The sequence below is a fragment of the Micrasema longulum genome, unplaced genomic scaffold (assembly GCF_059751315.1).
Source record: "Micrasema longulum isolate JH-2025_06_02 unplaced genomic scaffold, ASM5975131v1 h1tg000896l, whole genome shotgun sequence".
In the NCBI taxonomy this organism is placed as follows: domain Eukaryota; kingdom Metazoa; phylum Arthropoda; class Insecta; order Trichoptera; family Brachycentridae; genus Micrasema; species Micrasema longulum.
The window spans coordinates 505,653-520,922 of record NW_028278087.1 but is presented as its reverse complement, the minus strand read 5'-3'; the positions used below and the strand labels follow the sequence as shown (position 1 = coordinate 520,922).

At 34.0% G+C, this 15,270-nt stretch overlaps 1 protein-coding gene across 5 annotated transcripts in view; it reads right to left on the bottom strand.

The window, feature by feature from the left end:
- The window catches only part of sgg (glycogen synthase kinase 3 beta homolog shaggy), an 84,400-nt gene that overhangs the window by 2,959 nt on the left and 66,171 nt on the right, over positions 1–15,270 (bottom strand). For all 5 annotated transcript variants that reach the window (XM_088231605.1, XM_088231609.1, XM_088231607.1 and 2 more), the window contains 6 exons: positions 13,755–13,951; positions 12,416–12,499; positions 9,317–9,427; positions 6,852–7,089; positions 5,275–5,468; positions 2,328–2,514 (listed from right to left, as the gene is read on the bottom strand). In XM_088231605.1, coding sequence (XP_088087731.1) covers positions 2,328–2,514; positions 5,275–5,468; positions 6,852–7,089; positions 9,317–9,427; positions 12,416–12,499; positions 13,755–13,951 — 1,011 coding nt within the window. The remainder of the gene's footprint in view (positions 1–2,327; positions 2,515–5,274; positions 5,469–6,851; positions 7,090–9,316; positions 9,428–12,415; positions 12,500–13,754; positions 13,952–15,270) is intronic.

The window sequence follows — 15,270 nt, the reverse complement described above, 5'->3', positions numbered from 1 at the left end:
GGGAAACGGGGAGGGTAATAACGGACGTGCTACCACTTGTAGATCAACATTTTTATAAGGATCCATACCAGACCAAATCCATGATAATTTACATACCAATTAATTTAAAATATGCCTTTGTGTTTATTTCCTTAAAATATAGTTTTAAATATTTATTATTGCTGGGTTATTCCAATTTGTATTTCTATAACTCTCCTGTATATTTTATAAACCTTCGTAATAATATTTTATATAAATTTTAATTTATACACCACAATTCTCCTGAGTAAGTGCCCGAGTAAACTACTCAGAGCGCTTTCCTATGATTGACTGCTGATCATAACCTAGAGAAATAACAAAATGGCGGCAAAACAATTTGACAGCAAGTGAAGATGGTTTGTGTTTCCATTTGTCAATTTGGAAAGTGTTTATTTTTAAAAATTGTCTTATGAAACCGAAAGTGGTTGAAATTGGAGCTCGCGTTAAACTCCGCTTTCAGATTTCCATGCTTACGTTTTTTCCTTCCACAAAACACTGTCACTTTTTTTATTACTTCTTTGTGGCGCGAAACTAGATTTATCAATACTTCGCACTCATTGATACAAAAATTGACACTTCTTTCGCCCTTACTCTCCATTATATTACAATTAAAAAAACATGTGCGGCTTGAAAAGTAATAAACAAATACAACTTTTTAAAATAAAATTCCTAAATAAGTGATATAATTAATTTCAAAAGTTCTAATGAAAATTATAGGTATGTATATCATAAAATCTTCTTAATTTAAAACCAAATCTTTAAATAAATATCTATGTCTAAAAAATGACCCCCCCTAAAATAATTATTTAAACTAAAAGTTTTTATCTTAAAGGTAAATAAACAATAACAGCGAGCAGCGTTTGTTGACAGAAGTGGTTGCTGTACGAAGTTTTTGTTTAGCAAATCGGAGGATACTCGTGAAATATGTCGTGAAAGCGCTGCCCGGTAATCGAAACTTTAATCATCAGATTAGTGTTACGCGATGATTAGTTATTCAATACTTTACTCAGAGGTGGTAAAATAGGCCCTTAATAACTTCATAATTAATAATAAAGATAATACTTCTTTAAATTTTAATTTCAGTTCATTATTCGACCAATATAATTCAAGATGACGCGTTCTTCATTAAGACAGGCGGACAAATGAACTGGTGGTTATATGTCAACCGTATTCTATCAAAGGAAAAAAGTCCTTAGGAAATGATGTTTGAAATACTATTTTCCAAATCCTGAATCTTCTAAACATTTTTTAGTTCAAAATAATCGCAACTGGGGTTAAAATCAAAAACATAGCGTGAATTTTTGTATGGAGAAATAAGCTGGATTAATTGGCTAGTTCCCTCCTTTATTGGGAACGGGTTGGGCGCGCTTTATCGATATTTAAATTTGGTTGTGGAAATTTATAAAAAACAACAGTTTTTTTTATTATGTTCTTCATCTCTGTTGTAATATATTAACAGTTATTTTATTTGTTTATCTATAAATGCAGTTAATACAAAACATTATTATGGATAGTCTAATAAAATGGTATGCTGCTAATAAATTAAATTTTGTTTAAAGCCATATATTAAAGTCGATATAATTTTATATATTGTATAAAGGCAACAGACTACAACACAACAAATATATCAAAACAACAGTTAGAGAGAATAATGCTTAGGTATAAGATGTCATTTTAGTTGTATTCCCATTAGAGCCTAATTATAAATGTTACATTATATCCATATTTTTCTCTTTTTTTATTACAAAGTTTTACTTTTGATTTTGCATTGCAGTATGCTTTTTTGCAACACTACTGACTAGTCCAACTCGTTAGCGTCCACGTCGCGAACCCTGGGCAATAAAATCACACTCATAACGGTGTGATCGCAGCAGTTAACGAGAGGATGAAAGGCGAGTTTTTGGCGCCTCAAAACCAAAACCAACCAGCTAAGGAAAGGTAACCCCGACAGAAAATCCACCAGAGAAGGCAACGGGAAACCACTCTCGTCATCTTTTCCCAGGAATCACTAAGGCGAGTACATAAATAAGCAGTCGTCCTGGCTGCGAAATGTAAAATTAGCATAGGACAGATACATATGCTTTCGCTGTAGTGGGGACCCGGCAAGGCACTAGAAGATACTTTTTTGGTTCCTACCATGTCTTTCAAAAACAGATAAATTGTGTTGTTGTTTACTGTAAAAATTATTACTATGTACTTCCCTAACTTATTTTTGTAAATGCCCTTTGGGCGTATTATAGTCTTAAAATTAAATAAAAACTAAATAAATAATCGCTTATATGGACGATTCGTTCATAGCAGCTACTTACCCTGCTCGGTGAAATTGAAGAGTGGCGGCAGGTCATGGCCGGAGGGCAGGCGAGCATCACGCTGCCGCAGCTCGGAGAAGAAGTGGTGGGCGCACGCGCCCAGTGGGGAGATGCGCGCACGCGGCCGGTACTCCAGTAACTTCTCTATGAGCCCCAGCGCATCTGTCGGGGTGCTAGATCTAAACACCTGTAACATTAAAAAAGTTGGATAAATAATGACAACAGAGTCATTGCGCTATATTTTCTATGATGTAAAGTTATTTTGTACTAACAAAAACATAATATTGTACATCCAATAAAATAGTCAGAATTTCCAGGAGAGCCAAAAAACTAAATTGACATATCCTAAAACCATGTATTTTTAGTGAGGTTTTTTTTATTTTCATCTTTTAAAGCAATGCCAATGACTCATGTATATTTAGATTTGTCATAAAAAATTGTATAAAATCTGGATTGTCACTAAAAACATACATAGTTACATAATAAACATAAACACGCTGAATCAGACAACGTCGTTCAAATAAGTGCGTGTCATACAGCCAACAAGTGGGTAAATTGTAAAGCTAGAATTTTGTAAATTTTTTAGCATGTGAAAGTATTTTTTTTTCTAATTGATTCTGTATATCTACTTAAGTAAAAAATCTGATTTTTCTGAGTTATTTATCGGATGTGCAATATGTAATTTACAAAGATTAATTAAATTTGGGAGACACAAATAATCAGAAACAATTTACTCTCAAACACAAAACAATGTGATTATTAGTGAAATAATATTAATAGCGGACACGGGGCCATATTGCCTTCTGAATGTTAATACAACGGATAAGCGACATCAATAACGGGTGATACTAGAGAATAGTAACCTATCTTCCTGTGCAAGGTAGTTGCAGGACCACTGTCTAGTCGGAGATAATATTTTAAAACGTAAGTAGCCTTAGGAACCCCGAACTAGAGAGGCGAGCACACGTGTGAATATGTGTTATGTGTACAAACAGAGGCAATCATACAACAACACCGGCTATCCTTTAGGGGTTCGGGAGAACAGATAAGAAACCCGTTAATATCACTTCAACACAACCAGAATGACATGCGTGTCAGTGTTTATAACAAATACTCTATATCATAATACCAACTGCAACGGTGACTAGAGCTTCGCACTCTTCTGGCAAATAAAAACAGAACTACCGCACGGTTGGTATGCCATATTAAATGTAAGTATATTTCCTTCAGTGCGGCTTGTAAAGTGCACAATTTGGCTGTCTCACTGCCTCGTTCAACTGAAGGCAAATATATTAGAAAATTCTCAACGAGTGTCTATTTGTCAGTTCCTGGAGCTGTCGTAGCCATAGAAGTCTGAGAAATCAAGGAATGAGCGCTAAAAGTGTTAAATTAACCTTGAATTAAGACACGAGTGAAGGCAGATATTTTTGAAGGTATATTTTTTAGACGTAACAAGAATCAAATTAGCGAAACTTTCTCACTCACGTTTACAGAAGAAATGAGTGAAAGGCCAGTATTACGTATACAGAGTATTTGGTGGTATTAACTCAATAAGCAGCATGTGCGGACGCGAGAGCAGAGACTTACTCTGATAGCCGGTCGCTTGTAGCTGTTTCCGCTCAGACTGGTGCGCTCCAAGGATTGCTGTGGACCACAGACCGATTCTCTGAGCTCTTTCTAATATTCTTACAATTTCCTCCAGTTGAAACATCAGTTTGCTTGGTTTAATAGCTAAGTATAATAGCGCCATAATGAATAAAGAAAATTTCACAAACTGATGTTTCCAATGTGGCATAGTTGTGTTGAAAATAATGTGTATTACTTTTTGCAAAATCTTCTAGATTATTATCTCACTCATTTTAGTACTGGCCACATCTATTGTGTGCCCACCTCTGCAGTTTAGGGGGTCAAGGCTTTTACAGTAAAGAGTGTGAACCGTGAATGGAAGTTTTTCATTACATATCACTAGACGCTACACTAAAAACCTATTTACGCTAGATTCATCGTCTTACAAATAAATAGCTTTATTCGTTTTACGTAATTATGATACTGATTAAAAATATGGCGAATAACTTTATTACGAACAAAGTAATAAGCTTACATCAAATTTGAATTCATCTCCTTCAAGTATTCCTTTGGCTAGCGAATTGCTCTAATCCCAAAGTTGATTCCATGATTGGAAGCATTTCTGGAAGGTTTTTTTTGGAGGGGCCTTCAGCTGCTCCGTAGTGGCCCTTTCCATGTCGGGAATGATGTCCAAACGTTTTCCTTTGAGCACGATTTTTATTTTTAGAAAGAGTCAGAAGTTATGGTGCTTAATCCGGAGAAAAAGGCAGACGAGGAAAAACAGGAACCTTTCCTTTTCTCACTCACAAATCAGAAGCGAGGTGTCGTGTCAAATTTTGCATTAATTCGTTTCATTTGATGTTCAGTTCTTCGGTAACCTCTCAAATAGTCGGTAATCTGTTTGAACAAATCATTTTTGTCACTTTTTCCACATTCTTGCCTGTTTTAGAGGTCAAAGGACGTCCCGACTGATGCTCGTCCTCAACTGACTCATTTCAACGTTTAAATCGCTCATACCACTTGTAAACAGTCTTCAGAGTCACCACATTATTGCCACACGCTGATTTCGATGTTTCGTGGGCTTCTTAGGAAGTTTTTTGCAACTTATTGTTGACGCGTTGTTCAAAATCCATAATGCACGACAGACATGAAAAACACAACCTCACTCTTCCGGTTCTAGAAGCAAACTGAGAAGTCACAACTTGTTCAAATTTGACACTGACTATCTCAATGGATCAGGCTATCGGACTTATTACTTAAAATGAATGTGGCGCCATATTTTTTCATCAGCCTTTGTAAAATTGTGCTGTGCGCAATTCTTACGATATGTACAAATTGGGAGTAATTTAATGCTACATTTTTGTGGGGAAGGAGGCCGTACCTTGTACCAGGGATGGCTCTTGATCTGCGGGAACTTGAACTCCGTGTAATTGGGGTTCATCTGGCGAATCTGGTCTCGCGTGGGAGTGCCGAGCACCTTGATGATCTCTACCAGTTGGTCCACTCCCGAGTCTCCGGGGAATATCGGCTGGCCCATGAGCAGCTCAGCCATGACACAGCCCGCCGACCACACATCTACATATAAACAATTATAATAAATCATCTAAGTTTATTTTATACTGAGGCAGCGTGGTGACTTGATTGAAATATTTCAAATCAGGGCAATATAATGCATCGAAGTTAAAATCAATGTTCTCTAAGAATAACTGCCATCTCAGAAGTCATTCGTTGCACTAAAAGACTACCTCCTTCACATCCAACCCCAGGAAGAACTTGCTGACAAACAGAGTTGCGGAGTAATGGAATGGCCTTCCTGGGTGATTGGTGCACGCTCAGTTAGTGAGTTTAAAAACCGTCTAGAGTCTAGACGAACACATAAATTTATACTGTTTTCTATTTAAAACACAGTGCATTAGATATACACGCCTCAACAGCTGCTAGTGTATAAAATAATGAGAATAATATACTGGTGAAAATTCACTAATCCGCTTTCCTTCCATTCTTTTATTTGCTTATTATTACTTCATATTTTGATATTTTTACATGATTTATTTTTGTATTATTTAATTTAGTACTCACTGTTATTTGGCATATTACTTCTTACTCTATAAACCATATCTCAATTACGTTTTTGCATTATTTTCTATCAATTTAATGATTTTTTTTAATATATATTTTAATATTTATATTTGATTATTTTTTTATGTTATCTTCTTTGGAATGTTATGATTTATTGTTTTATTCATTATTTTTCTAGATTGCTATTCTATTGCATCACATGTTATTATAATTTAATTTATTTTACTATGTATTTTTTATTCTTGTTAATTACTATGGCTTAACACGGGCACAGCCTACAAAGCCTTAATAAGTTCATGAATGTGTAAACGAGTGTAATTTTGAATGAATATATTGTTTAAATACTTTATACAGGTACAAATGGTACAGCAATCAAAGGATGGAACTCCATATTTAAGGTATTCATAATGAGCCAATTTAAGATGAAGGGTATCGATTTAACTGCCAAGTCTATTTTGGTCTCTCATTCTACGTTACCATTCTTAATACAGATAAAATAGACTAAATTAATTCATTTCCAAAAAAAATGATGGAAAGAATTTGAGTTTTCTCAAAACTTAAAACATGGCCTTCAAAGGTTTAACGATGACGCGGGGGTGGAAACATATGTGCGCAATTGGCTGCAGACACGACCAACTTCGTTTTATGAGAATGTGATCACAAATTTACCTATTCATTGGAAAAAATGTTTTCAAAGGTAGGGGTCTATATAGAAAAATTAGCTTTGCTTGCTTTTTGGTTTTAATGTCAAATAAAAAAATCTCATTTATATTTGATTCAGCCTGGCATACCAGATTTTAGATTATTTGTGTTTTGGCCACTCGGCATTTGTTTATAACCGATATTTGAGATTTAAACCATCAGTAAATGATAACTAACCAATCTTGGTCGTGTAGTTGATGGCTCCGAAGATGAGCTCAGGGGCGCGGTAGTATCGGGAGCAGATGTAGGATACATTGGGCTCCCCACGCACGAGGTGCTTGGCCGAGCCGAAGTCGCACAGCTTCAGGACGCCCGTGCTCTGGTTGATGAGGAGGTTCTGCGGCTTGATGTCCCGGTGGCAGATCCCCAACGAGTGGATGTACGCCAGACTGCGGAACAGCTGGTACATGAACACCTGCAAGACAACACATCGCTCTATATACATATTATTATAAAGACATTCAAGTTTGTTAGTGAAAATTCTCAAATAAAAGAAGAGCGTCACTTAAATCCACAAATTTGGAAAAACCAGTTGCAGGTTTCATCGCTTTTGCGAAATCTTCGAGACTTTTATCTTTATTATAACATTCAATACATTTATAGAAAAACAGTAAGGATAGAGAATTCAAAATTATATAATCGTAATTTAATTTTAACTCGACTAATTTTCATATTTTATTTGGTAAATGTGGTCACATTGGCAGGAGGGAAGCACGTCGCTACGGTCCGCCTTCATCCGCTTCTATCTTCAGCGCTTCTGGAGGCCTCCCGGAGAGGGACGCCAGTCGCTTCCGTCACCGAGTCTGTCCATCTGGTAGGACTTCTTCCGCGAGATCCAGTTCCCTCTACTCGTCCGTGTAACGCTAATCTTTAAATATCGTCTCGTATCATAAAGACATCAGTCCTATGGGCTGTCCATGGTATCCGCAATAACATAATAATATGTAGGTATGTAATTTAAACTCATTGAAAAATAACATTATATAAACTCTTGTATTTACCCTGTAAAACTTTGTAAAAAGGTTCTTCGGAGAAAAATAATTCAATAAAATAAATAAAATAACTTTGTTTTTAACCACAATTTTTTTAAATTTATTTTTTCCACTGACTGGTTTCAAAGCAAACAAGCTTCTTCGTCAAGGTTTAGAAACCGGTAGGTGGAAAAAAAAAAGAATAAAAAATTAGCGGTTAAAAAAAAAGTTGTTTTATTTATTTTATTTTAATGAATAACCACAAAGTTAGTGCTTCAAATATAAACTTTATATTAAAAAATAATTCAATTCAATTTTTTTATACAATTTTGAATCCTTACTGATTTTATATAAATAGATTGAATTTTACAATACAGATATCAGACTCGAAGATATTGCAAAAGCGATGGAACTAGTGACTGGTTATTCCAAGTTTGTGAATTTCAGTATCACTTGTCTTTTATTTCTATAATAAACATATAATTATAATTGAAAACGTAAAAAATATAGCACCCTTGCAATGGAGAAGTTCAGTGGTTTTTTTTTTATTTGTTTATAGACTATTAAACTAAGCCAAAAATTTGTTTTTTTAAATATTTGTATTGTATTTTAAAGTTTTGTATTTCTAAAATTACTCCACATGTGACGTCACATATTCTCTTCAGCTTATTCTCAGTCAGTTCTGCCGCTCGGTCTGCTGACGGTAAGTAAACAGGATATTTTTCACAGTTTTCTTATCATTGAAAGATTCATATGAACTAGTGATGTCGTTCAAAGTAGTTTATTTTTATTAAAATATATATATATATTTTTTTTCAAACATTTTGAACAAACTTTGGCATACAATTGAATGCTCTAATTTTTATGGTACGCAAGAATACATTCTTTGTATCCAATTTACTGTAGGACTGAAGTTCCTCATTGGAATGTAGTCATTTTGCGAATATTTGAAATAATCTTTAGTTAATTACAATAAGAAAACAATACATAAAATAAATAATCCACACATGTCATCATCATCATCACTCCATTTCCACACCTAATGGTGCACAGGGCACTGCATTGTTACACCAATCACAGCATATTGATCATTTTTGTTAAATGAAGGTAAGATTATCAGTCTTACGGTTCAGGTGCCAGTATAGAGACTATGAAATATTCTAGTGTAAAAACACCTTTTAAAATAAATGTTTCATGTCAACCATGTCGGGAATCAAACCTGAGGCGTCTCGAATGGTAGGCAAATGAGCTGACCGCTACACCACGAGGCCGACCGATCCACACATGTACACCAAATATAACCATGTATAGTATGTGTGCGTATGAAAATGTATGTGAGGACGTGAGCAAGTGTACGTTGCCTGGTGTAAATGTATGATTTTACTGTATAATTTATTAAAGTGCAAAGGATTATAAATATTAATGTTTAAAAAAAAATCATACATTTTTGAGAAACTTCACGATACAATTAAACTATATAATTTTTACCGCGTGTGAGAAAACATTTTTTGCATCCAATTTTCCCATAGAACTGAACTTCCTCATTGCCAAATTAAATAAATATGATAGACAGACTTTATAAAGGATGGTGATTTAAAATAAAAAAATCAATGTTTATGTCCCAAGGAAAGATAAAATACAAATAAAATTTGAATGCATCAAAGAACAAACCTTTATAAAGCCCAGAGGCATATTTAGTCTATTTTTAGAGTAAAATCTGGCAAATCTGTACACAGTCTCCGGCATATACTCCAGGACCAAATTAAGGAACACTTCGTCTTTCTGAAACATAAGAAATATATAGTAAAATTACACATACAATTTTTAAAGGTTTATATGAAAATAATTCAAGTAAAAACACAGAAATAAAAGACCGAATTTTAACAATTAGTGGAACTTTTCTCTACTAAATGTAGTTTCAATGGGTGGGTTTTTAATTTCTTTATTACTATTCAAGCTTTTCCTATCGTGACATGTGAAAACATTTTACATTCCTTTTTTGGAATAAAAAAACACCTGTAATAATTATTGAGATTTTTGTCGACATACTTTACAGCTAAAGATTTTACTTTTCAAGATAATATTTTTTACAACACAATAGGGAAATATCACTTTTTTTTACAATTTTTAAGTAAGAAAGGTCTATGAAACACTGTTGAGTAAAAATATTATTTTTTACTACTTCTTTGTAGCATAAAAAATATTTTTAAATTTATAATTTTTAATTCCAGGAAAAACATGAAAAAAACATACATAATTTAATATGTATGATTTTTATTTAGAAACTTCGCTGGTCTGTCTTTAAACCTTATAATTATTATGTAATTTAATCATTGTTGACTGTATGTTTCTGTAAAATAAACAAATAAAACGGTCATTGCATTGGCCACGCCCCTAATATGACACGATTCATGTTGATTTTGAACTTTGAATGTAACCATTAAAAATTTTATAGAACATCGTCACGAATTTTGATATCACAATTATCAACGCCAAATATGTTGGGTTTTTCTAGGGACATATTTTTTTGATAATTTATTTTTCAAAGTTATGTATGAAAACATTTCTCCACAATATCCATACTGATTTTGAAAATACAATTATTTTTCTAAATCTATTCCATATATTTTTATCGGTGTTCATAGTTTGTGATATTTCCCGATTGGAGAAATAAAAACGTCTGTCAGATATAAAGATTAAATAAATTTTATCTCCATTTGGAATGAGAATAGAGAGAAAGACTTTGATAATGATATTTATAACATTACAAATATTCAATCAATAACTTCAAGGCGTATGTATAATGAACTCAAATATAGATGACACAAACAATAATCTAGCAAAACAGAAGCGAGTATGGGCATTTCTCCGCTTGGGAAAACATTAACAGGTAGCCATGGAGTGTCGGGGGTGAGGGGGCGAGGAAACAAAACACTACGCAATACTATCCAGTACACTGACTGCAGCAGATCTAATAGGCCAACAATTATCAGACTGAACCTGGGATATAATTTATAGATTTAATGTTTGTCCATTTTTATCCCGGTAAAAATAATCACAAAATGTATTCAAATTTTCTGTGTTGTTTTTAGTACATGCCACTTTATTATTAGTTTTAAAATATCAAGTGTAGATTATTTATTCCATATGTAGTGTGTAAAGGCTAGCGACTGCCTCCAATGTGCAATGGCAAAGATGTTTAACTCATGCGCAGACGGGTTCCTTATTTCGCAGTGAAATCAGTAATGAATAGTTGATTTCTCTCGAGTCTAAATGTTCTGCGTTATAACTGACTACTGACGGTGCAAAGGGGGTATTTTTATGCTTCAAATAAAGAAATAACACAATGTTAAATTGAGATGGGGCTGTGCACGGAATTGTGAAATAGAATCTATAAAAATGAAAGTAAAGAAACGTTTCCAACTTGATAGACACGCAAATGTTTTATACAATGAATATTGGCGCTAATTTTTATCTGAAAAGCAATATAGATGCTTCCTCGCTTTGTACTGTCACAACATTACAGGAGATGCATCTAACTGGTGCCCAAAAGTAGCGTGTTATTAGATGTATCGGTTAGTTTAGTACAGGATCCAGAGCCTAATCGGGAGACCGGTGGAGGACTTTCTAGAATTGTGGCTAGCAGGCTTGGGAAAGGAGAGGGCTCACTCTGATAGTGTACGGTGGCTACCTGCATAGCTCCCATGAACACAGTCATATCCAAGGGGACGTGCCTCTCCTTCGACCCACAACACAACAATATATTAAAGGCATAAGGCACATCACACGCAGACACAGCATTCTCAGTCACACCCTGTGATTCTATCTGACCGCTCTATGAGAGCAATCGCCCTTAGAGGAATAGACTGAAAACATACTGGTGGAGTTTGACTGTATTCAGAAAATGTTTAGTAGGGTCGATATGCCAAAATTGACCGCAGCTTCTCTGAGACGATACATCGTTGGTGGCATCGCAGGTAGTGAAGAGACAAAAAACAGTATGCTTATAACAAAACAAGCATACTATGGAAGTACAAGCCACAAATTGTTCAATAATAAAACATTTTGAACCTCTATTTATTTGTTTTTTTTTTAGTTTTTTAATACCACAGTTTAAAAATTAAATTTAAAAAATATTTAAACATTAATTCAACATTACGAAACACTAATATAATTAAAGGTAGCATTTGTTTTTGGAATACCCGACATCGCTCTTTTACTTAATAGGCATATTTTATTATGATAGTGAATAATTTTTGTTATAATTTTAAAAGTACTTTTGTCTTGTTCTAAAAATAAAATAAAGGTACAATAAATAGTAATCAATTTCTTTTTATTTTAAATCCCTAAATGATTTTTATGAGGAAACCACCCTATCCACCATTGTTATTTTTTAGTATGCTTTTTTACAAGGTACTGTGTGGAACGTATCCCCTTGTAAAAATAGGTTTCAGCGAATATATGATGCCACCAAATAGTAATGGAGATATCATTAGCTTACTTTAAACATCCCACTTTGGAAACACAGAATACATTCTTATTAAATATCCTTTTGTATCATAAGTTTTCTGTTTACTCCATACAAGAGTCAAGCAGTCGGATATCATTGATGTAATACTTTTGATCAAAATCATTTCAAAGATCAACTTAATTCGAGCAATTACTTAACACAGTTTGTCGACATATGTTTAAGTGGAGAAACACATCAAAGTAACATAGGGAAATAAATAAAATATATCCATAAATATGTAACTGAATAGTTTTACATACCGTTTCTCCGCTGCAGTAGTAGAAATACTTTAATTTTACAATATTACAGTGTTCCAAGCGACGCATTATTTGAAGTTCCCGGTTCTGAAAACAAAAAATATATTATTGATAACAATTAAGTATTCCCTGCCATGATGAATGTTAAATAAAAACTATAAATAAACAAGTGGATGAGTGAGTATTTTATCTGCCTTTTACAGAATATAAATAATACCCACTAAGCGTCAACTTGTTTTTTCAAAGCAAAGCTCAAAATCTAGGGAGAATGGTTTGCAAAAATAGCACTCAAATTATATAATTCTCCGAATCAATATCTGTTTTTAACTTAACCCAAAAACAAAGCGAAAATTCCAAGACACATTGTTTTTTTTTATCCTTATATAAATACAACTGTTTAAAAAATATCTAAATTGAGATTAACAGATGAAACTCTTCATAGAGTAACAATATTTTGAGTTCGTCCAAATGTTTGTAGACAAAATAATGGATTTCAACCCCTGGGTATATGAAATGGGAAATAGTTTTCAGGCATTTCCTAGTATGTAAAATAATTTAATCGGATGAATCTCGTCACAACAATAAATGCTTCAGCTCTTCTACTTCACTAAAATCAACAATTGGAAGAATTGAAGACGAGCTAATGACAGGATAAAGGCCTGTAAATGCCTAGACTTCCATATTACCTTCTCTAAAATGTTCCCCACCTCTATTGTTATTTGTTAGTCCTCTAGAGAGTAAAATCCATTTCTTAAAAATACTCAAAATATTGTTAATATGGATTTATATTAGAATTCCCATAAAAGCTAAAAAAAAATAAAAAATTATAACATAATTTTGTTGGTCCTTTTTGATGAAATTATAACCGAGTTCCACTGTAATTAAAAACATCCAAATTACCGATTACCTAGCGCGGATGTCAAATTACTGACAGTCAGGGAAACAGAAAATGACCTCAATTCTCCACTAGAAAGTAAAGAGAAAATTATGAAAACTACTGTATAAGCAGTAACATCCTCAGGTTAAACGTTTAGTTCAATGGTTAATCAGTTGCGCTCTATTAACGATGTCTTAATATTGTTTTATTCTGTCTGCTCCAACTAGGGTAGCAGCTTCCTGCTTCTACTAGGAAAAATCCTGGGTAACTAATAGTAAGTGAACCGTGTCGCGATCCCGTGGCTCGTGTTACGGAGTCACGGATCAGAGGTCCAAGGTTCGAACCCTGCTCAACTTGGTTTCCATTTTCTAATAGTGAGATGTTTACAATTTGTTAAAATTAAAATATTTGGGTAAATTATAAAAATGAAAATATTCATTTTTAAAATAAGTATTAGTATTATACCTTAAAGCGTTTGTCCTGCAGAACTCGCTTGATGGCGATGACCTCACCGGTGTCGCACAGGTTGGCCTGGTAGACCACCCCGAAGCTGCCGTTGCCGATGACCTTCTCGGCCGTGTAGCTCACCTCCTGCGGCTTGTCCGGCCCCTGTCCGGGGGTAGCCACCACCGTGACCACCTCCGTCTCGCCGCCATCCTTACCTGGAAACGCACGCTCGCATTAATCCAACTAGTATGGCCGCGGTCCCAATTTAGAACTAACACTGTATTACTTCACTGTCGTACGGGGAAACTAGAATAGGGTGAATGTGCTGACCGTGTGTATTTGGTGACTGTACTGCAGTGAGAGGTTAGAGTATCTAAATTTGGTATTTTCGCAGTTTGATTGTAAAGAAATATTCAATGTCAGGTGTCCAGTCGCCATATTTATATTTTTGTGCAACTAATACTATAGCGAAGGTTTATAGTGGGAAACGCATGTTGATGTGAAGTGTGCTGATGAAGAAATCGGTAGACAGAAAAGTCGGTAAGGGGTTGTATGCTATTATTTACTAAAATTTAAAAAATTGTTCGACCACCAAGTTCATGCTATTAATATTGATAATAATTGATCTCATAAATTATTTATAAATTTTAGAAAGACACCATTTTTGAGAAACAAACATTTTGTTATATTTTTTCTTCAGTCCTTCACCTACTTACTGAATATCAACGACCGCAATGAATTCTCATTTCAATGCCGAAAATCCACGAGAGTTATTTTTATCTCAATTTCAAATCAAAATAACATCACGTTTTGGAATAAACGTGTAAAATTTCGTCCCCTAGTAATAAATAATAATATCATTATGCAATATAACGACAAACGCGTTGTCAGCGCGGAAGCCCCACGCCCCGCCCGCCCGCGCCCGACGACCGTCGTCGCCGCCGCCGCCTCCCTTTTGGCCGAGGCTTAAAGTAAATCTCATTTGGGAATCTTCAGTAGCATGATGGTATCATTAGTGTTTAGTGTTAGCACTGTAAACACATAATTTATTTTCAATAGCAATAGCCATTGCTAAAACTACATAATCGCTGATTATAAAATTTCATCATGGCAATTTGGAATAGTAATGGGATTTATGAGAGAAACTTCGCAACGTCAATAAAAGAGGGTCGGCTTACTAAAAACTTGTTTAAAAAAAAAACAAGTTTATTAACATACTATTAAAGAAAGAAATAACAATCAACTTGTAACCAAACTAAAAACTATTTAAAAAGATTTAATAAATTAAATTAGAAAATAAAAAAAAAACGAAATAATATAAAATCTGCAGAAGGCAATAAACAATGGAAACTATTTTTAAAATATCAAATCAGGAACAAAATTACAGTCGGTTAATATAAAAGAAATAAAACTAAAAGGTGGGATTTTAACAAGTGATGTAGAAGAAATATCAAATATCATGCTTTATAATATGGAAACTTCACTGGTCCATTAGAATTAAGTCTAATTGTGTAAAATATTAAACTTTGTAACT